Raw genomic sequence first — 24,349 nt, forward strand, 5'->3', positions numbered from 1 at the left:
TGCCCTTGGGCTGTTGGAATGCAGTCAGAGGAATCGTCCTGTCGCACGACAATGCCCACTCTCCCATACTGCCGATCAGACGATGGCTACACTTCAGCAATTTTGTTGGGAAACACTGCAACATCCTCCATATAGACCGGACCTTTCACTGTGTGGTTTTCAAATCTTTGACGACCTGAAGATAGACATGCGTGAATATTGGTTTCAGTCAGATGAAGGAGTTTAAGAGTGAGTGCAGATGTGGATCCACTAGCGGCTGAACGTGTTTCACGAAGCAGAAATTGATCATCTCATCTCATCTCACAATAGGATAAATGCCTTAATGCATGCCGTGATTTCTTCTAAATGGAACCATTCTGTGGTCCCAGTGTGACAGGTGTTTGATTTTAACTTGACTGCCCTTCATAAATTGCACCTTTGTATTTACCTATTTATTTATTTATTTTTGTTTCTGGTTCACCTTCCATGTTCTGAAATTTCACACTCTTGACTTTTAGAATATTACCCTATTTTTGATTACTCAATCTTTTCCTCATGGTTACCTCGTCTTGGTAACCTGCTGGAGATTGTCAGGGTACTAGATTTCCCATATGTTTTGTGGCCATAGTTTCTGAAAATAAATAATTTCATTGACTGAGGGGGAAATCTTGTGCCGCTTTTGCGTATAAATGAACAAGTGTTATCAGCAAAAGATCTGTTCATTTGTTCATCTAGAAAAATTGTACAGAGGTTAAAAGTTTAATTATTTTGTGGGTAGATTTGGTAAAGAGCTTGCATTATTTTGTGTTTTCTATTATTTTTCTGAGGTATTCTGCATGAGCTGTGCCTCACCAGGAACATTAAAGTGCTGACTGGCATCATGACGTGTGGAGTAATGTGAAAGTTTGAAGTATGTTCATAGGAGGTGTACCAAATGGGTTAAGTTCTGATCACACTTGTATTGAGAGCATATAAAAGCCTTTTACAAATTAGAATCGTTCAGTTCTGATTTTTGATGTAAACAGAATTCTTCGACAGAAATAAGAGAAGTTTAACAATGAATCAGGAGTTTACAGATTGTTCAGAGCTTAAGACCAATGATGAAGTAATTAAAAAACTAACTGAACACTCACATGTGGTGACTGTGGTGTTAAAGAAACTGGAAGACTACTAAGCAATATTGGTACATCAAACCCAAGACTGAATAACAATATTCAATGTCATTGACAAAGATTTTGATACAAAAGGAACAGTTTGCTTACAATAAGCCACTATTAACCAGACAAGACAGAAGTATGAAGTAGTTGAGGCATACATTCTTCTTTCAGAAGTAATGGTTTTAAAGAAGTAACTGGCAGTACTGATGTTACTATTCAGTGTCCAAAACAAGTGATTATATAAAGCTGAAACACCAATAAGCAGTACAGCCAAAGGCAAAAAAGGGAAATACAACATATTTTAATAATATATGCCTTTAAGCTGACTTTTTCATAGATTGGAATTTCAGTTCATAAATAAATCTGCTTATAGCAACATGACAGGGCTTCAGTTGCTAAGCAATTAAACAACCATGGAATTAAGAGAATACATCACATTATCAGGGTCCATTTACGAAAAGTGAAGACAGAGTTTAACCACAATGAGTAATACACATTCAAAGTGGCTATATTGACAACTTCAACCAAGTTATTGAGCGACAACCAAGAATTTTGGCTACAGCTACCGAGCTACAGACAACCGAAGCACCACTGATGAGCGGCCCTGCATATTGCTACGAACATTGAAGATTGGTAGCTGTCTGTGAGGTATTTCAGTCCAATGAACTGCCGTTAGACAGAACACAGTACCAACAGTAGCAAACTACGTCGAACAGCAAACAGTGCTGCAGTTGTATGTGACAAGGTGCAAAACGCTGTAGCTCTGTGGGTCCAGAGTTACTTGGCCTTTTTTTTTTTTTCCTTTCTTTTCTTTTTTAAACGCAGTGGTGTGAATACCGAGATTAAAGTGAAGTACTTACTATGATGACTTTTGTGAATATAGTCGATTGCTATCAGGTTACTGTCACATTTATACACACTATAAATTTTAATATAAAATATAAATAAACAACTGTTATTAGCAGAAGATTTATTCATTTGTTCACTTTGATAAACTGTTCAGAGATTAAAAGTTTAATTATTTTGTGGGAAGATTTGGTAAGCTGAAAGTCTTGTATCACGTTTTTATGTTATTTTTCTGAGGTATTCCGCATGCACTTTGTGCTACCCCAGGAACATTAAAGCAATGACTGGTATCATGGTGTGCAGAATGATTAGCGGTGGCAAAGAATCTTCTGCACGAAACACGACATCATGGAATACCAATGACTAGAAGATTAATAATGTAAATGTTGATGTATATATTCTAGTTTTTTGCTTTGAAAGCTTGGAGATGGCTCACAGGACACATACCTAACTAATTTAGTTCACATAACACTTGTAATAAAAGTAATAATAATAATAGCCTTCATACACATCAGTATTGTTGAGTTCTGATACTGGTTGTAAGTAGAATTCTTCGACAGACATAAGAAAGTTTGATGACAAGGCGGGGGTTCACAGACTGTTTGGAGCTGAAGACCAATGATGAGGTAATTTAGAAACACTAACTGAACCCTTGTAAGATCCCAATGGGGAACTAATCTGGAATCTTGCCCCCAATAAAGAACTCATCGTGATACCTTTTCTTTTATTTTTTTTTTTTCCCAGTTGCAGGCCATATGTCTGTTTCTTTAATGTTGTGGTTTCCATTGCCTTTTGCAACCTCATGCCATTGATCATTGCTGATACTTGCACTTTTACAGTGTTTCCCTCCCAGCGCCAAGAAGTTGTCCTGAAGCTCTCTCCACTCCATCTTTGACAAGAGTGACTCTTTATACTGGAAGTCTTCAACTGCCAATGCTGATTATATTTATTCGACATTTAAGCAGTGACTGGGTTCAAAACTGGGACATTTTGATTGTTAATTGAAGACACTATACCTAGCAGATGGGTCACAGAGATGTGCAGCTTATAAATACCTGAGGAGCTCTATTACTGAGTAATCACACCACTGGTGATCAATTGTTTGAAACATTAGCAACAAACTCACCTAAAACTTGCTGCAGGAAAGGCAGATGTCAGATTAGGATCTAAGGAAATATAATTCATCTGCGATGGAAGTACCTTACAAAATTCTTGTTTTACCAATCATCATATATTGTTTTCCAGTGTGGGAGCCTTACTTGAAGGGGTTAAGGCTGCATGTTTTGTCTCGGGCAGAAATGCTACTGAGATTCTCAACCTTCTCTAATAGCAGACACTAAGAAATAGGCTTTGGGTATCATGAAAAGCTGCATGTTTTGTTATGGCCAGAAATGCCATGGAGATGCTCAACCTTCTCTACTACCAGATGCTAAGAAATAGTTGTTGGGTATTGTGGATATGCTTACAATCAAAATGTTAAGAGTGCATATTCCAAAAAGAATCAAGTCATATATAATAAAAACAATCAATTTTGATGATATAATTTAATGGATGTATAAAAAATTTACTCATCAAGTGGCGGCAGAACACACGCATAAAAGAAGGTTGTAAGTTTTCGGCGCCTGTGGCTCCTCCTTCTGGCAGAAGGGTTGAAGAGAAAGGAAGAGGGATGAATAAAAAGGACAGGAGAGGTCTAGAAAAAGGGGTAGATTTACTGAACTTACTTAATGGGATGAGAAGGAAAGAACCTTTCTTTGTAGTACATAACACCTTTCTTAGAATCTTTCCTTCTCATTCCATCTGGTAAGTTTCCCCAGACCCGTGGTTCTGGGTGACTTTTCCGGAATCTACCTCTTTTTCTAGACCTCTCCAGTCCTTTTCTCCTTCACCCCTTTTCCTTCCCTTCAACCCTCCTGCTGGAAGGAGGAGCCACTGGCTCCGAAAGCTTGCATAATTATAACTTTTTTATGTGCATGTCCTCCTGCCATTCGGTGAGGGCGTGCGCGCGCGCACGCACGCACACCAAGTGGCAGCAGAACACGCGCACCATGATGGTAAATCAGAGTAATCAGATTTTACACTGTGGTTTATGAACAATAATCTTTCTACTGTGTGTCATATGCAGATGCAATGGCAAAGGATGCAAAGGAGGGAGGGGACTAGTGCGGGGAGGGGGGAGGGTGTTTATTGTAGTACACAATGGTCCTTCTGCAACACAACAAAGTGGCCAGCACTGCTTCTCTTTTCAATCAGGTTTTCAAATGTGCAATTATAGTAACCAATTAGCCTCAACACCAATGTTGTCTCACAATTTATTACTGTATGCCCTATCTTGTATACTCACACACATCCGGTCTGGCTGATGCTAAATTGTGTGGGAAATACTGGCCTTCAGTTACACACCAGTGAACCCCCAATTCTTTAAGGCATCTAACTCCCATGCATGAAACAGCTTCAAACATGTGATACTTCACAACAGAGTTAATGTCTGGATGAATGAAAAATGGCTCTGAGCACTATGGGACTCAACTGCTGAGGTCATTAGTCCCCTAGAACTTAGAACTAGTTAAACCTAACTAACCTAAGGACATCACAAACATCCATGCCCGAGGCAGGATTCGAACCTGCGACCGTAGCGGTCTTGCGGTTCCAGACTGCAGCACCTTTAACCGCACGGCCACTTCAGCCGGCCTGGATGAATGAAGTTCACATATTTCCGCAACACTGGTTTTGTTGCCTCAAGACAAACACACAGCTTCTAATTGTAATACAAGGCTACTAGAGATGATTCACTCCTTTTCAAAGGTCTGTATTTTCCAAAGTCTTAAATGTACAAATATAACTGAAGCATGAATGAAACTGTAAACTCGCCAAGTCTGGATTTTGCACTCTAAAAATATTCTGTGAGGGCCCCTCTGGTCTCGCAACACACATCCAAATCGCAATAAAGTTTGTTCCCCACTGTATGTAGAAACATCCTGTCCACGGTCTTCACAGCAGCACTGATATGTTCCCCCAGCTGTTCCAGTGTTCTTAGCAGTGGGAGTACATAAACACAGTCCTTATTGTAACTCCACAAGAAAATGTCGCAAGGAATTAGGTCAGGCGACCTGTGGGCTGAGGGAATAGAGCCATGTCATCCTCATCGCTAAACCCAATTCAGTAGTGCAGAAGATTGGCATTCAGGTAGCAACGATCATCGATGCTTCAATGACGAGATGTCTCATCTTGCTGGAAGATGGGATTCTCATAATCAGCAGTCAGCTGTGGAAACAACCACAGCTGCAACGCACCAAGGTAAGAGGTACCATCGTAATCTTCCCACAGAAGAAGGCCCATACAGCTTCGTCTGAGGCACCGCACAGAAAATGTTAACCTTCAGTGAATCTCATTCGTGGACCACAATTTCATGAGGATTTTCACTGCCCTACACTGCCTTACACTGTCGCAATCAGTCTTTCCTGATAAATAGAAAGTTTCTTCATTGCTGAATATCAGCTTGGAGGCAAAGTTTTCATCCTTGAGTGCTTGCTGCTTTGTGATGCAAAAAGGTATTGTGCATAACTGTCTGGTTATAATTGTTGCACAAGCTGCAGATGGTGCAGTTTGAAATGTAACCACTGTCACAAAATCCTCCACAGTGTGTTGTTGTGTTCAACATTTGTGACTTGCGTGGATTGTCAATTTTATTTGGACTTGATATGAAACTTTCCCTCATCCCTCCACAATTCTATCTGGCACACTGGGTCGACTGGTACTTCTGTTTACAGACAGTCAGTGTCCCTAAACTCCTGATGCCAATGCACAATGCTCTGTCTGCATGGTGGTTCTTTCATAATTGCTTCTGAATGCATACTGCAGTGTTTTTGCAGATAAACATCTCACACATACCAACAGAATAAAAACTTTTTCCTTGCTTTGTTGCCATTTTGTCCAAGGCCCTGCACTCATAATGCCAACTGACAGGCACAATGCAAACTCAGTGAGCTTGTGGTTCTATTAATATATCTGAAATACTTTTGCATGTAATACTTTGTACAAGAGAACTTTGGAAACAAATGAATCATTTATGGTAGACCTGTGCTTACCTTATTGTGTTACACTTTTAACTTAAGATGATACCTCTTAATGAGTAGATTATAACACCATTTTAAATTCTCAAATTTGGTCAATAATTACATGAAATACTGAAAACTGAATTTATGTTGCTTAATGTTGCAACTGCTACAAAGTTCCATGACAGCATTTCAGTAGCATAGATTACATTTCTCTCACTGGCCACAACATTCTACATCAAACCTAGGATAAGTAAGGAATCCTCAAAACAGGTTATAAATGATACATAACCACTGCAACACCTGGAATTATATTCTACCCCAACAGTCACATATTTCCAACTCTTCCTCATAAATAGATCACAGACTTACATGGATATAACTAACTTGTTTGTAAGTGTTTATATCATCAGCTACCTTCCCTCAGAGACTCATCTACAGTCTTCTAGTGTTTTTGGGGTAGGTATTATGTGATTTGCGTCATTGTTAGTAGTATCTTGATGACATTATTGCCACTGGTACTAACTGCAGATGCAGGAAGACTCCAGCTGGATTACATCACAATCAGATGGAGGTTCCGAAATCAGATATTGGACTGCACAGCATACACAGGAACAGAAAGTGACACAGATCAAAATTTAGTTATGATGGACAGTAGACAGACTTAAGAGAATCATTCAAAACAGCCAATGTAAATAGAAATATGGTATTGAAGTGCTGAGGAATGCATTTTAAGCTCTCTAATGATGTAGATAATGTGATAATGAATACCACAGTAGGCAGTGCAGTTGAAGAGGAAGGGGCATCTCTGAAAAGGCCAATTACAAAAGTAGGGCAGACAAACTTACATGAAAGGCAGATAACAGTGAAGAAACTTGGGTAACAGGGGAAATACATGATCCATTCATTTTCAAAGTTCTATGTTTACAAAGTACTACATGTACAAATGTGAGTTACGTTTGAATAGAACTGTACACTCATTGAGTTTACATTGTGCCCACTGGATGGCATTATGAAGGCAGTGACTTACAAAATTGTGCCAAAGCAAGAAAAGAGTTTCTGCGTGTTGGAAGATGCGAGATGTTTACGTGTTACAACAGTGCAGTGTACATTCAGAAAGAATTATGGAAAAGAACCACCACATAAAGAGAGCATAATGTGTTGGTACTGAGAATTTAAGGAGGCTAATTGTCCCTGTAAACAATCAAGTACCAGTAGACCAAATGTGCCAGAAACAACCATGGAGAGAATGTGGGAAAATTTTATAGTAGTAAAAAAAAAAAAAAAAAAAAAAAAAAAAAAAAAAAAAAAAAAAAAAAAAAAAGGGTTCACACAAGTCACACAGTTGGAATACTGCAGCAAACTCTGGGGAGGATTTTGCAACAGTAGTTACATTTCAAACGGTACGATATGCAGCTAGTGCAATAGTTAAAAACAGAAGATTATGGCCAGCAACTTCAATTTTGCATTGCAATGCAGGAATCATTTCAGGACAAACATTTTGCCTCCACACTGATGTTCAGTGATGAAGCAACTTTCAGTTTATTTATTTATTTTTTGTCATCAGTCTACCGTCTGGTTAGATGCGGCCCGCCACGAATTCCTTTCCTGTGCTAACCTCTTCATCTCAGAGTAGCACTTGCAACCTACGTCCTCAATTATTTGCTTGACGTATTCCAATCTCTGTCTTCCTCTACAGTTTTTGCCCTCTACAGCTCCCTCTAGTACCATGGAAGTCATTCCCTCATGTCTTAGCAATGTCCTATCATCCTGTCCCTTCTCCTTATCAGCGTTTTCCACATATTCCTTTCCTCTCCGATTCTGCGCAGAACCTCCTCATTCCTTACCTTATCAGTCCACCTAATTTTCTACATTCGTCTATAGCACCACATCTCAAATACTTCAATTCTCTTCTGTTCCGGTTTTCCCACAGTCCATGTTTCACTACCATACAATGCTGCACTCCAGACGTACATCCTCAGTAATTTCTTCCTCAAATTAAGGCCGGTATTTGATATTAGTATACTTCTCTTGGCCAGAAATGCCTTTTTTGCCATAGCGAGTCTGCTTTTGATGTCCTCCTTGCTCCGACATCATTGGTTATTTTACTGCCTAGGTAGCAGAATTCCTTAACTCCATTGACTTCGTGACCATCAATCCTGATGTTAAGTTTCTCGCTGTTCTCATTTCTAATACTTCTCATTACCTTCGTCTTTCTCCGATTTACTCTCAAACCATACTGTGTACTCATTAACTGTTCATTCCGTTCAGCAGATCATTTAATTCTTCTTCACTTTCACTCAGGATAGCAATGTCATCAGCGAATCGTATCATTGATATCCTTTCACCTTGTATTTTAATTCCACTCCTGAACCTTTCTTTTATTTCCATCATTGCTTCCTCGATGTACAGATTGAAGAGTAGGGGTGAAAGGCTACAGCCTTGTCTTACACCCTTCTTAATACGAGCACTTCGTTCTTGATCATCCACTCTTATTATTCCCTCTTGGTTGTTGTACATATTGTATATGACCCGTCTCTCCCTATAGCTTACCCCTACTTTTTTCAGAATCTCAAACAGCTTGCACCATTTTATATTGTCGAACGCTTTTTCCAGGTCGACAAATCCTATGAAAGTGTCTTGATTTTTCTTTAGCCTTGTTTCCATTATTTGCCGTAACGTCAGAATTGCCTCTCTCGTCCGTTTACTTTTCCTAAAGCCAAACTGATCGTCACCTAGCGCATTCTCAATTTTCTTTTCCATTCTTCTGTATATTATTCTTGTAAGCAGCTTCGATGCAAGAGCTGTTAAGCTGATTGTGCGATAATTCTCGCACTTGTCAGCTCTTGCCGTCTTCGGAATTGTGTGGATGATGCTTTTCCGAAAGTCAGACGGTATGTCGCCAGACTCATATATTCTACACACCAACGTGAATAGTCGTTTTGTTGCCACTTCCCCCAATGATTTTAGAAATTCTGATGGAATGTTACCTATCTCTTCTGCCTTATTTGACCATAAGTCCTCCAAAGCTCTTTTAAATTCAGATTCTAATACTGGATCCCCTATCTCTTCTAAATCGACTCCTGTTTCTTCTTCTATCACATCAGACAAATCTTCACCCTCATAGAGGTTTTCAATGTATTCTTTCCACCTATCTGCTCTCTCCTCTGCATTTAACAGTGGAATTCCCGTTGCACTCTTAATGTTACCACCGTTGCTTTTAATGTCACCAAAGGTTGTTTTGACTTTCCTGTATGCTGAGTCTGTCCTTCCGACAATCATATCTTTTTCGATGTCTTCACATTTTTCCTGCAGCCATTTCGTCTTAGCTTCCCTGCGCCTCCTATTTATTTCATTCCTCAGCGACTTGTATTTCTGTATTCCTGATTTTCCTGGAACATGTTTGTACTTCCTCCTTTCATCGATCAACTGAAGTATTTCTTCTGTTACCCATGGTTTCTTTGCAGCTACCTTCTTTGTACCTATGTTTTCCTTCCCAACTTCTGTGATGACCCTTTTTAGAGATGTCCATTTCTCTTCAACTGTACTGCCTACTGTGCTATTCCTTATTGCTGTATCTATAGCGTTAGAGAACTTCAAATGTATCTCGTCATTCCTTAGTACTTCCGTATCCCACTTCTTTGCATATTGATTCTTCCTGACTAATGTCAGGAACTTCAGCCTACTCTTCATCACTACTATATTGTGATCTGAGTCTATATCTGCTCCTGGGTATGCCTTACAATCCAGTATCTGATTTCGGAATCTCTGTCTGACCATGATGTAATCTAATTGAAATCTTCCCGTATCTCCCGGCCTTTTCCAAGTATACCTTCTCCTCTTGTGATTCTTGAACAGGGTATTCGCTATTACTAGCTGAAACTTGTTACAGAACTCAATTAGTCTTTCTCCTCTTTCATTCCTTGTCCCAAGCCCATATTCTCCTGTAACCTTTTCTTCTACTCCTTCCCCTACAACTGCATTCCAATCGCCCATGACTATTAGATTTTCATCCCCCTTTACATACTGCATTACCCTTTCAATATCCTCATACACTTTCTCTATCTGTTCATCTTCAGCTTGCGACGTTGGCATGTATACCTGAACTATCGTTGTCGGTGTTGGTCTGCTGTCGATTCTGATTAGAACAACCCGGTCACTGAACTGTTCACAGTAACACACCCTCTGTCCTACCTTCCTATTCATAACGAATCCTACATCTGTTATACCATTTTCTGCTGCTGTTGATATTACCCGATACTCATCTGACCAGAAATTCTTGTCTTCCTTCCACTTCACTTCACTGACCCCTACTATATCTGGATTGAGCCTTTGCATTTCCCTTTTCAGATTTTCTAGTTTCCCTACCACATTCAAGCTTCTGACATTCCACGCCCCGACTCTTAGAACGTTATCCTTTCGTTGATTATTCAACCTTTTTCTCATGGTAACCTCCCCCTTGGCAGTCCCCTCCCGGAGATCCGAATGGGGGACAATTCCGGAATCTTTTGCCAATGGAGAGATCATCATGATACTTCTTCAATTACAGGCCACATGTCCTGTGGATACACGTTACGTGTCTTTAATGCAGTGGTTTCCATTGCCTTCTGCATCCTCATGTCGTTGATCATTGCTGATTCTTCCGCCTTTAGGGGCAATTTCCCACCCCTAGGACAAGAGAGTGCCCTGAACCTCTATCCGCTCCTCCGCCCTCTTTTATTTATTTATTTCTTTATTTATTGTTCCGTGGGACCACATTTAGGAGAAGTCTCCATGGTCATGGAACGAGTCAATACATGAAGTTATAACACGATTGTAGAAACAGAATGAAATGAAATATAAGAAACATATTCAGGCGACAAGTCGTTAGTTTAAATAAAGAAAATCAAGAATGTAACATGCAGATTTGATTTCTGCCTAGTATTAACTGAGTGAAAGCTGCTAACTCTTGGGAATAAGCTAATATTGCTAACAACAAACGACATTAAAGAAAATACATACTGTGAGGGCAATGTCAAAATTCCCAGACTATTGAATAGGGGTCGACAAGAGGTTTTCGAACTTACACAATACATAGCTCGAACAGCCCATTTTTGAGCCAAAAATACCCTTTTTGAATCAGAAGAATTACCCCAAAAAATAATACCATATGACATAAGCGTATGAAAATATGCGAAGTATACTACTTTTCATGTTGAAATGTCACTTATTTCAGATACTGTTCTAATGGTAAATAAAGCGGCATTTAGTTTCTGAACAAGATCCTGAACATGGGCTTTCCACAACAACTTACTATCTATCCATACACCTAGGAACTTTAACTGTTCCGTCTCGCTTATAACATGCCCATTCTGTCTGATTAAAATGTCAGTTCTTGTTGAATTGTGAGTTAGAAACTGTAAAAACTGAGTCTTACTGTGATTTAGCATCAAATTATTTTCCACAAGCCACGAACTTATATCATGAACTACATTATTTGATAATGTTTCAATATTACACACAAGATCCTTCACTACCAAGGTGGTGTCATCAGCAAACAGAAATATTTTTGAATCACCTGTAATACTAGAAGGCATATCATTTATATAAATAAGAAACAGCAGTGGCCCCAGCACCGACCCTTGGGGAACGCCCCATTTAACAGTGCCCCAATGCGACTGAACATCATTACCACTCTCAATATTGCGGAGGATTACCTTCTGCTTTCTGTTCTTAAAGTAGGAGGCGAACCAATTGCAAGCTACTCCCCTTACACCATAATGTTCCAACTTCTGCAGTAATATTTTGTGGTCAACACAGTCAAAAGCCTTCGTTAAATCAAAGAAAACACCTAACGTTCACAACCTTTTATTTAATCCATCCACAACCTCACAGAGAAAAGAGACTATAGCATTTTCAGTTGTTAAGCCATTTCTAAAACCAAACTGTACATTTGACAGCAAATTATGTGAATTTAAATGCTGCAGTAACCTTGTATATACAACCTTCTCGATAACTTTAGCAAACACCGATGGCATAGAAATAGGTCTATAATTGTCAACATTATCCCTGTCTCCCTTTTTATAAAGTGGCTTCACTACCGAGTACTTTAATCGGTCAGGAAACCGACCACTCCTAAAGGAAAAGTTACAGATATGGCTAAGTACTGAGCTAACATACGTGGAACAATACTTCAGTATTCTGCTAGATACCCCGTCATATCCATGAGAGTTCTTGGTCTTTAGTGATTTAATTATTAACTCAATCTCCCTCTTGTCAGTATCATGGAGGAGCATTTCAGTTAACAGTCTCGGAACACTTTTTTCTAAGAGCGCTATATGATTCCCTGTTGGGACTAGGTTTCTATTTAGTTCACCTGCTATATTCGGAAAGTGATTATTAAGTACTGTACATATATGCGACTTATCAGTAACACGGACATCCCCACTACGCACTGATTCTATATTCTCGACCTGTCTCTGCAGACCAGCCACTTCCTTTACGACTGACCATATGGTTTTAATTTTATCCTGAGACTTAGCTATTCTATCTGCATACCACATACTTTTTGCCTTCCTAATAACTTTTTTAAGCACCTTACAATACAGTTTGTAATGGGCTGCTGCATTTAGATTGTGACTGTTTCTAATGTTTTGATATAATTGCCACTTTGTTCTACAAGATATTCTTATCCCTTTAGTCAGCCACCCAGGCTGCCTGTTTGTGCTAGTACCCTGTTTTGAACGTTCTAACGGAAAGCAACTTTCAAAGAGCACGAGAAAAGTCTTGAGGAAAGCATTATATTTATCGTCTACTGTATCAGCACTATAAACATCTTGCCACTCTTGTTCCTTGATAAGGTTTACAAAAGTCTGTACAGCAACTGGATCAGCTTTCCTAAAAAGTTGGTAACTATATTTAACATGTGTTGCAGCACAAAAATCTTTTAGACTTAAAATTTGTGCATCATGATCTGTAAGGCCATTCACCTTTTTGCTAACAGAATGCCCTTCTAATAATGACGAATGAACAAAAATATTGTCTATGTTTGTTCTACTGCTCCCTTGCACTCTCATTGGAAAGAATACGGTTTGCATAAGATTATATGAATTAAGGAGGTCTACCAGCATCCTTTTCCTTGCACAATCACTTATACAATTAATATTGAAGTCACCACATATAACTAACTTTTTGTATTTCCTATAAAGTGAACCAAGAACTTCCTCTAGCTTTAGCAAAAATGTTGTGAAATCGGAGTCTGGGGATCTATAAATAACAACAGTAAGAAGTTTAGCTCCACTAAATTTAACCACATCTGCACAACATTCAAACACACATTCTTTGACAAGGCCGTTGGCAGAATGAGGCTGACTTTTAATGCCGGAAGTCTTCGGCCGCCAATGCTGATTATTTATCAAAATTTAGGCAGTGGCGGGGATCGAACCCGGGACTGAAGACATTTTGATTATGAATCAAAGACGCTACCCCTAGACCACGGGTCTACCTACTTTCAGTTTATATGGAACAGTTAATTGCCACAATGCAAGAGTGGGATGGGGTCGGGGAGAGGCGGCACTGAACACACTCCTGAAATTGTGGTGCACGAACAAGATTCACCAAAGGTTAATGTTTTGTTACAATACCACAGGCAAAGCTGTATGGGCTATTCTTCTTCTGTGAGATGGCTGAGACAGCTACCTCTTATCTTGATTTCTTGCAGTTGCCGTTTCCAAAACGGACTGCTGTTTCTGAAATCATCATCTTCCAACAAGACAGGGCACCCCCTCATTGGAGCACTGATGTTCATCACTACCTAAATGATGAATTTTCACATCATAGTGGTGAAGATGAAGTGGCTCTGTTACCTTTGCCCCCCATGTCGCCTGACCTAATGCCTTCTGACTTTCCCCTTTGGGGGTACTTTAAGGACCATGTTTACATACACTATGTGTTCAAAAGTATCCGGACACCTGGCTGAAAATGACTTACATATTCGTGGTGCCCTCCGTCGGTAATGCTGGAATTCAATATGGTGTTGGACAATCCTTAACCTTGATGACAGCTTGCACTCTCACAGGCATACATTTACTTTAGTGCTGGAAGTTTTCTTGAGGGGTGGCATCCCATTTTTCAGTGCACTGAGGAGACGTATCAATGTCGGTCAGTGAGGACTGGCACGAAGTCTGTATTCCAAAACAACCCAAACGTGTCCTATAGGATTCACGTTAGGACTCTGTGCAGCCCAGTCCATTACAGGGATGTTGTTGTCATGTGACCACTCAGCCACAAGCCATGCAGGTGCTCGATTGTGTTAAAAGATGCAATCGCCAGTGGGAAGCAAGAAGGTGCTTAAAACATCAATGTGCGCCAGTGCTGTGATAGTGCCATGCAAAACAACAAGGGATGCAAGCCCCCTCCATGAAAAACATGACCACAACATAATACCACCACCTCCGAATTTTACTGTTGGCAGATGACTTTCACCGGCCATTCGCCATACCCACATTCTGCCATTGGATCACCACATTGTGTGCCGTGATTCGTCACTCCACACGTTTTTCCACTATTCAATTGTCCAATGTTTACACTCCTTACACCAAGCGAGGCATCGTTTGGCATTTACCGGCATGATGTGTGGCTTATGAGTAGCCACTCAACCATGAAATCCAAGTTTTCTCACTTCCCACCAAACTGTCATAGCACTTGCAGTGGATCTTGATGCAGTTTGGAATTCCTGTGTGACGGTCTGGGTAGATGTGTGCCTATTACACATTACGACTGTCTTCAACCGTCGGAGGTCTCTGTCACTCAACAGACGAGGTTGGTCAATACACTTTTGTGCCGTACATGTCCCTTCATGTTTCCACTTCACTATCACATCGGAAACAGTGTAGCAAGGGATGTTTAGGGGTGTGGAAATCTCACATACAGACATATGACACAAGTGACACCCAATCACCTGACCGCGTTCAAAGTCCGTGAGTTCTGCAGAGCATCCCATTCTGCTCTCTCACGATGTCTAATGACTACTGAGGTTGCTGATATGGAGTACCTGATGGTAGGTGGCAGCACAATGCACCTAATATGAAAAACTTATGTTTTTGGGGGTGTTTGGATACTTTTGATCACATAGTGTATAACCATTGCCAAGAACACTGGAACAACTAAAAGAATGCATCAATGCTGCTGTGGTCATCCCTGGCAGGTTGTTGCTACATAAGGTATGGAAAAAACCTTGACTACCACTTGGACATGTCTCTTGTGACCAGAGAGGCAATCACAGAACATTTGTAGAGAGCAAAATGCAGACTTGATGAGTTCACGGATTATTCATCATCAGTCATATTGGCACACGTAATACATCGCAAAATATCGAGATTTGAAAATGAATGAATCAATTACAGTAGCCTTGTACTTCAACTGATTGACAAAAGAAGAATGTACAAAAATATTCAGGGGAGAATATGAATACAGCAATGTAAGTCACTTAGAAATGAAGTAAACAGAAAGTGCATAAAAAACAAAAAAGTCATTGGAAGGACTGATTTGGCACACAGAAAAACCAAAACAACCTTCAGTGAAATTGAAAGGAAATGTGGTAACATTCATAAAGCAATGGGGATTCCACAGTTCAATGCAGAGGAGGGATAGCAGATAGGTGACAAGAGTATACGAAGACCTCTACGAGGGGTGGGGGCGAAGCCTGGCAGAATTTCAGATGATCTGTTCAGCTTACTCCAACATATGTGCAACAATTACAACTTTTAGAAGTATAATTTTTCCACACCAAACTTGGAATAGTTTCCTCACATGTTGGGAAGGATTAAGTGTGAGATTGACACTGTGTGCCATTGAACAGCTCTCTGTATCCCATAATGCACCACAACTACAGCCAGTACTGCTGCTATCTGTACTTTGCTCCACTTTCTTCCACAGTCTCACTACTTCATGTGAACTCTGAGAATGGCACATGCTCTGAGCACACCATCAGTGAAATCCTTTCCCCCCAACACCGGGAGGGTAGGTAAAACAATCAATTGCCAATCCTTTGAGGACCACATCTTCAAAAGACAGCTATTCTCAAGTGGAAAAATGCTGATTCAGCCATCATTTTCACAGTTCCTTGAGCTTCATAAATAGCTGTTTGTATTGCAAACAGCTCTGTGTGATTTTCCTGACTACTGTGTCACAACAATAGAACAGCTACATTGTTGTGCATTTTTTCCCTTTTTATAATTTTCAAGTACAGTATCTTGTTTTTGAGAATGTCTTGCTGCACTGCTGTTAACATAGTGGCCAGTCTCCACTACCATTTATTATCAGTTTGAGGATCTTTTTCCAGCAGCTGTATCATGCGTAATACATGCTGAGAACAGGGATCAAGTATTATATGCTGCAGCAATGCTTGCCGAGCACGGACAAATACATACAAGCAAATAATGCTTACATCTTCGTAAATTATCCTACTGCTAGACACACATTGTATCACAACCTCGAAAAAGAGTACGCCATTCTGAGATATAACTTTCTCACAGCATATCCCTTACTGCAACATCGACAGTGATAATGTGGCAAAATGCAGGTCTTCAGGCTTCCCCAGTGAGGAAGTGTCATCTGGGGAAATCAGGTTTTTACCAGTAACCCACCACGTATTTGCACAATATTTTAACTGCATAACTTGCAATCTTCACCTTGTGCTCCCTGAGACTGAATCCAGTGTGGAACGGGTCCAGTATTTATGTCTATATGGGATCAGATCCTTCACCATCGGTCCACGTTAGTCATCAGTAGCAACCGTAGTGCTGTGCACATACTTTTTGGCTGTTTTCAGGTAATTATTTTGTCATCTGACTTTCTGTTCCAACTCCAAGCTGTACTGGTCATTCAATCTTGCGATTGCCCCCATTTAAGCTTTTTGTGGACTATGCTCTTCTACTGCCACAGCCGGCCACGTCATATGCTCCATCCGAGGTCTCCTCAGCAATGCCCTCAAAACTGAAACTTTCTGATCACTCATGGTATTATACAAAGTTTGTGGTTAGTTTTCCAAGTTACATTCAAAAACTATAACGTGCATTTTTTTATTTTGTTTTAATTTCTAACCTCAGATTGCATTAATTATGAAGTGGAATTGTACAGGATGGTCTGATTTTGTGTTTTTTTATAGGTTATCAGGATGTCATTCCCAAAATAATCACAATAATTTGCTTTAAGTGCTATTTTTGTATAGGTACTTTTTCCACGCATAACAGTGGTGCACATGCTGTTAGGTTTATCATTCTATTGTACTGTCTGGAAGGCATATCTTGACGAGTGTCTCCACTTTGTTTTTTCCCCTACATCTTGTTTTTCTGTGTGAAAACATGAGACAAAATGAGAGTGAAATGGAAGAGCTGAAAAACAGTATATATAATTACAACCAACAAATGAAACACACTGAAGATGTAGAATACAATAGGGAAATTTAAGTACAGGGCATGAACACTGTTACTCTCAAAAAATCTAACCATTCATAAATAACAACTCCTTCAGTACATTATTCACACTACTTTGCCATTAACACGTTGTCAAGCCATAAAAATGCACAAAAGCAGTCCATTCTGTACATCTCCACCTTCACATTAATGTAATCTTAGATGAGTAATTAAAACAAATAAAAAATGCATACCATCACATAGAGGAGACAGAGTCACAGGGCATTCAATGAACTAATCCAACTTTGAAAGCAGAATGATTTTATTCAGGATTCTAATACACTGTATTATTCCCCACTGTTCTGGCTTCAAAACACAACTTTTAACATAATCTCCGTTCAATGTGACGGCCTTATGCCATCTTAGTGGAGAGTCTGTACGGCCCCCACAGTACCGCTCTACTGTTCGATTTGGAGCCGAGGTCTTGCTGCACCAGTAACCTCCCCATAATCCGTGTGCTGCTTCACACGGGAGCGCATCTTTCATTGGGAAAAATAGACGGCAGTCGGAAGGTGCGAGATGCGGGCTGTGAGCCCTTGTGTTGTCAGGGAGAAGGAGAAGTTCATTTGTATTTTTGTGGCAACGAACACACTGCAGAAGTCACAGCTGTATGCAGCCGACCAGCACACGGGAGATCAGACAGGTTCACGTAACCTTGCTGCGACGGTGACAGGTGCCTCGCCCGATGACTCGCCGTACTTTTGTTCACTGCCAGGTCCACATAGGCATTCTACATATGCCATTTTGACGACTACCTATAGCGCCACCACCTACCAGAACTTCACAAAATTATAGGGGCTGAAGTGGCAATATTCCACAATAAATTCCACAATTTTTCAACTGAAATTACCCAAGGGAAAAAAAGTGTGTTCCTTTACTTATTGAAGGCACATGTATGCAGCCCTCAACACTGAAATTTAAGAAAGCAACTATGTTTGCAACCCTAAATGTAAACTCTCTAATTAAAGTAGGAAAATTGAAATTATTGATTGAAAAGCTGAACCAGAAAGAAATTTTAATATGTGCATTGCAAGAAACAAGGTTTTTAGATGAAACTGCTTTAGATTTTGAAAACTATCATTTATTTAAAGGAAAACCAGGTAAAATCTTAATGAAACAAATGCCATACCTGGGAACAGCATTTCTGGTACATCACTCAATTTTAGATTCAGTTACTAACTTCTACTCGAGTTCTGAGAGACTATCCATTCTTGAGATTAAATGTAAAAACAAAGGATACTCTATAATCAACTGCCATGCACCCATAAACCAGGACAACAAAAATAACCCGGAGAAAGTTGAAGAATTTTGGGAGATACTTGAAATGGAACTGGATAGGTGCTCAAAGAAGAACATCAAAATGTTAGTAGGCGATTTTAACGCACAAATAGGAAGGGAGAAAAAATACCATGGAACAGTAGGCCTCTTCCCAGGTCACAAAAGAACTTCAAAAAATGGAGAAAGGCTTATAGAGGTATGTAGGCATTTCAACTTGAAAATAATGACAACACATTTCAAAAAGCTGAGCCGAAAAACTAAAACATGGAGATCACCAAATCCACTTCTCGGAGAATTCCAAATTGACCATGTGGCTATCTCACTTCATTGTCAAGAAGAAATTCAAAACACTAAAGTGCTGAAAAGCCTTGATGTTGATTCAGACCACTATTTGACTACGATTAAATTCAGACCACTCCCATTTCGAAAAGAGAAGAAAACCTTTTACAAAATTCCAAAATATAACACAGAAACTTTAAAAAATGAAGAAATTAAACAACAGTTTCAAAGAGCATTGCACAAAGATAGCGATGGCATATCCACAATAAATAAGGAAGCGGGATGGGAGGAGATCAAAAACGAAATAGTTGAAATAGCAAAAGAAAATTGTCTCGTGAAAAGAGTAAGAAGACATCCATGGTGGGACAATGAATGTGATGAGAACCTGGAGAAGAGACAGAAATTGTGGCAGAAATGGAACTTCACAAAAGATCCTCAAGATCTTGACAATTTTAAAAGCCAGAGAAGAGAAACAGCTAAGCTTTTCCGTAATAAAAAAAGAAGAATTTCAGGATAACCTAGAACAGATTGAGGAAGACTTTAAAAGAAATAATTCTAGAGATTTCTACAAAACTTTTAGAAAACAGCTAACCAAATACCAATCCCCAAATTTATGTTTTAAAGATGAAGAGAACAAGCTAGGTTTGACAAACAAGACTAATTGTGAAATATTAGCAAAATATTTCGAGAATCTACTAAATTGTGAACCCCCCAAAGATAAAATGAGTTTTGAAAACCACCGAAATACTAATACCGAGTCAAAACCTCCAGACGCTGAAGAAATAAAACACATAATACACAGTCTAAAAAACAATAAAGCCCCAGGTGAAGACTCCATAGTACCAGAAATCCTAAAAATAATGGATACCAACCTCCCACAAGTTTTGGAACATATTTTTAAGAAGATCTGGGACGAAGAAAGAATTCCTGAAGACTGGCAGTGTGCCCTGATACACCCACTACACAAAAAGGGGGATAAGATGAATGTTAATAATTATAGAGGGATCTCGCTACTACCAGTAGGATACAAAATTTTGTCAAGGAAATTACTTCAAATCGTGGAGCCAGTTCTGGATAAAAAAATAGGTGAATATCAAGCAGGTTTTAGACAAGGTAGATCCTGTGTTGAACAAATATTTAACCTGAAAACACTAATTCGTTACAGAATCTCAAGAGGCCAGAGATTTGCAATAGTATTTGTAGATTTCAAAAAAGCATACGACTCGGTAGATAGAGAAACATTACTGAAAGTATTGGAAGAATTTGGGGTCGATAAGAAAACAATTCAAAATATCAAACAGACGCTAACAAACAGTAAGGCCAAAGTTAAATTTATGGGTGAAATTTCAAGGAAGTTCGAAATTAAAACAGGTGTTAGACAAGGTGATGGTTTATCCCCAATCCTCTTCAACTGCGTACTGGAAAAGATATTGAGAATATGGAAAGAAGAACTCAAAGGCACCAAGAATGACATCAGAATTGGAACAAAAAAAGAAAAAATAGAAGTGGACTGTTTAGCTTTTGCAGACGATCTGGCAATAATTACAGAAAACGAAGAAATAGCTCAGAATTACTTGGAGAAACTACAAGAAGTTTCGGCCAGAGCTGGACTGCAGATTTCATTTGAAAAAACCGTGTATATGTCTAATCATAGAAATAACAAGAAAAATCTTATTACTAAATACGGCAATATTAAGAGAGTAGAAAAATTTAAGTATTTAGGTGAAATAATTCAAGTGAATGGTTTAGACAAGAGTGCAAACCAGGCGAGAGCAAGGAAAATGGAATTTGCTTTTCAAAAAACCAAAGACATATATAACAAAAAAAACATTTCGATTCAAGCTAAATTAAGACATTACAAAACTGTCATTAGACCAGAATGCCTGTATGCATCGGAGTGCCTAACTCTTAACAAAAAGGGGGAAATAGAAAACATGGAAAGGAAAGAAAGGAAAATTCTGAGAAAAATATTAGGACCGAGAAAGATTGGAGAAGAGTACAAGCTAAAGAGTAATAAGGAAATATACAAAACTATTGAGAAAGTGAGTGATGCAATGCGTAAACGCAGACTAACGTTTTATGGTCACCTGTCGAGGATGGATGGAAACAGACTAACAAGAAAAGTGTTTGAACATAGTAACAGGAACGAAAAAACCAACAATAAATGGATACAGATGGTGAAAAAGGATTTGGCCTATTTTAATGTCACCCGTGAGTCAATCAGGGACAGGAAAAAGTTTAGACAAATAGTGAACGAAATTAAGTGTTTTCCAGAAGAAACGAAACTAAAGAATAATAACAGGAAATGGTCGGAAGAGCGGAGGAGGAACCATTCGAAAATGATGAGGAAATATTGGGAAGAGAGAAAAAAGATCAAAAAGCCGGGCAAGTGAATTGTTGAACGTGGTCCAAAGATGGCCGAAATCGAAAGAAGAAGAAGAAGAAGGCACCTCGTACAATCGAAAGACTGCAGCCAGAGACAGTGACTACATATGTGGACGTTGTGCTTCGGTGAATGTGTGTACATTTGTATTTCCAGAAAGAACATTTTTGTCAAAAGCTTAAATGTTTAGCAGTCTTTTCATTGTGCCTGACTGCATCTCGGTGCTTACTGCATGTGCTGAACAGCAATCTATTCTGTTCATACCATTTTTGTTTCATCCTGGACCTTCCACTGTTTTAAAAAAAAGGCAAGTTACTGTTTTTAGGTCTAACACAGAAAACTAACTATAAACTTTGTATAATATTTTTACAGAACCGAAAACAAGACCTGTAGAAGATGACACACAGGTCTCAATACTTGTTTGGGCAAAGAATACAGAAAAGAAACACACAATTTTTTGCAGAAGGTATAATTTTAAAATGAAAAAATTGGTGAGCATAGAACCTTTACACTCTTGTTGACTTGAACTCTCTCTCAAAGCAGCACTTTCACAGCTATCTCTGACATTTTAATTGTAAAAACTGGCCTTCACTGCTACTAACATTGGCACATTACACTTCTCAAAAGACTGAAATGACAATTGATACATATATGTGAGAGTGCTTGCTTCGTGACACACACGACAATCACCAGAATATAGTGCTACCGACACTGACTGATATAGTACTCCACTATAGTTGTAGTTTCACCAGCAACTCCTGTTTGATAGTTTTGGTACCAACACTGTATCCATGGTAACTGGTAATGTGGATACTTGGGCACTGAGATACAGTGACTACAAAAATAGGACTAAGAACATGAGCTCACACAATTCTTATCATCATCATTTCAAGGGCTTATATGACTTCACAGGGTTTTTTAATTTGTGTAACATTGTATCAGGTAGATCTATACAGAAAGAGTGCTTCAATTTTAAATATTTCTGTAATGAGTTTGATGACATGCACAAAAGTCATTGTGTGAAAATCACTTGTAGATGAGACTTCAACTGATATCCTGGGTCAGACAAGTCTATTCACTTAAAGACTTTAAAAGAGAGCAAAATTATTAGGTCTACACTTTTGATACTATAATAATGCAAGTTTTATTATGACATTCATAGCGATAAGCCAGTCAAACTTACTGGTGTGTGCTTAAGCATACACTAGGACCACTTTGTCTGCACAGCAATTAGCCAGTCGTATGTACTGAAATGAAAGCAGAGCTACTAACCAGTCGCTGCTTACACCCGATGCTGCTTCAAGAACAAGTGAATTGACTTCAATGCCTTTTACTCCAAGGCTCAGCAGTCCTTCTGCAGCTTCGAGGGCCAGTGGACACTCCTAAAAGAGGAAAAGTATGACAATGACCACACAATTATGTGAAGACCTAAGAATGCATGAAACTCAGAGAAGCTGACATCGATGGGAGTGGGAGTGGGAGTGGGGGGGGGGGGGGGGGGAGTGGTGCAAGATGGAACGGGGAGGGGAGGAGGGAGGAAAGGGGGGATGGGGTGCCACAGGTTTTGAAACAGCCATTGAACCTGAGCATATTGTATTCAGAAGCATGTTCTGCCACTGGATGGTCAACTTTTCTCTTGCATTCTTAAGTTGTAGGGTGTACTGTCAAGTATCACTGATGACAATAACCAGCAGTATATACAATTCAAAAAGTATGCAAATCGTCTCTTCTCTCACTTACAAATTACACTGCAATTCTTTTGCAAGCTTGCCTGGTTGGTGGTCGTGCTCACATCGAGGGCTACGCAGAAGTTACTGCATAGTTGGTAACTGACATGACTGCTTTCACAAGTGGCCCTGCCTCTGACAGGGTAGGATAAGCCCACTGCACATTTCGAGTAGGATGCACGAGAGGGTGCACAGGACACATAATGTGCCTGGATCTTCTACAGAGATATAACCCACGTGGCAAGGGGCTGTACCCAAGGATGGTCCAAGATATTTCATAAATTGGGTACATGACAGACTACTACTTTTGAAGAGGCAGAAAGTATGGTGGGAACACTATTTCTAATTTAAGGTCATGATGATAGACTATGAGCTTAATGTGCTCCAGCCCACAATGATAGGAGGATCTGCAGCGAATTGACGCATGGTGCAGGGAATGGCAATTCAATCTCGATGTAGACAAGTGTAATGTGCTGCGAATACATAGAAAGATAGATCCCTTATCACTTAGCTACAAAATAGCAGGTCAGCAGCTGGAAGCAGTTAATTCCATAAATTATCTGGGAGTACGCATTAGGAGTGATTTAAAATGGAATGATCAACTTTATATGATCGTTGGTAAAGCAGATGCCAGACTGAGATTCATTGGAAAAATCCTAAGGAAATGCAATCTGAAAACAAAGGAAGTAGGTTACAGTACGCTTGTTCGCCCACTGCTTGAATACTGCCCAGCAGTGTGGGATCCGTACCAGATTGGGTTGATAGGAAAGACAGAGAAGATCCAACGGAAAGCAGCGCGCTTCGTTACAGGATCATTTAGTAATCGCGAAAGCGTTACGGAGATGATAAACTCCAGTTGAAGACTCTGCAGGAGAGACGCTCAGTAGCTCGGTACGGGCTTTTGTTAAAGTTTCGTGAACATACCTTCACCGAAGAATCAAGCAGTATATTGCTCCCTCCTATGTATATCTCGCGTAGAGACCATGAGGATAAAATGAGAGAGATTAGAGCCTACACAGAAGCATACCGACAATCCTTCTTTCCACGAACAATACGAGACTGGAATAGAAGGGAGAACCGATAGAAGTACTCAGGGTACCCTCCGCCACACACCGTCAGGTGGCTTGCGGAGTATGGATGTAGATGTAGATAGTGGGTAGGGTTGGCTGGTTGGTTGGTTGGAGTTTAAGGG

General features: G+C 39.6%; 1 protein-coding gene across 1 annotated transcript in view; it reads right to left on the reverse strand.

The window, feature by feature from the left end:
• The window catches only part of LOC126203081 (anaphase-promoting complex subunit 7), a 173,078-nt gene that overhangs the window by 98,543 nt on the left and 50,186 nt on the right, over window positions 1–24,349 (reverse strand). The window contains exon 4 of the mRNA XM_049937321.1: window positions 22,703–22,812. Within this exon, the coding sequence (XP_049793278.1) occupies window positions 22,703–22,812 (110 nt within the window). The remainder of the gene's footprint in view (window positions 1–22,702; window positions 22,813–24,349) is intronic.

The sequence above is a fragment of the Schistocerca nitens genome, chromosome 9 (genome assembly GCF_023898315.1).
Source record: "Schistocerca nitens isolate TAMUIC-IGC-003100 chromosome 9, iqSchNite1.1, whole genome shotgun sequence".
Classification (NCBI taxonomy): Eukaryota; Metazoa; Arthropoda; class Insecta; order Orthoptera; family Acrididae; genus Schistocerca; species Schistocerca nitens.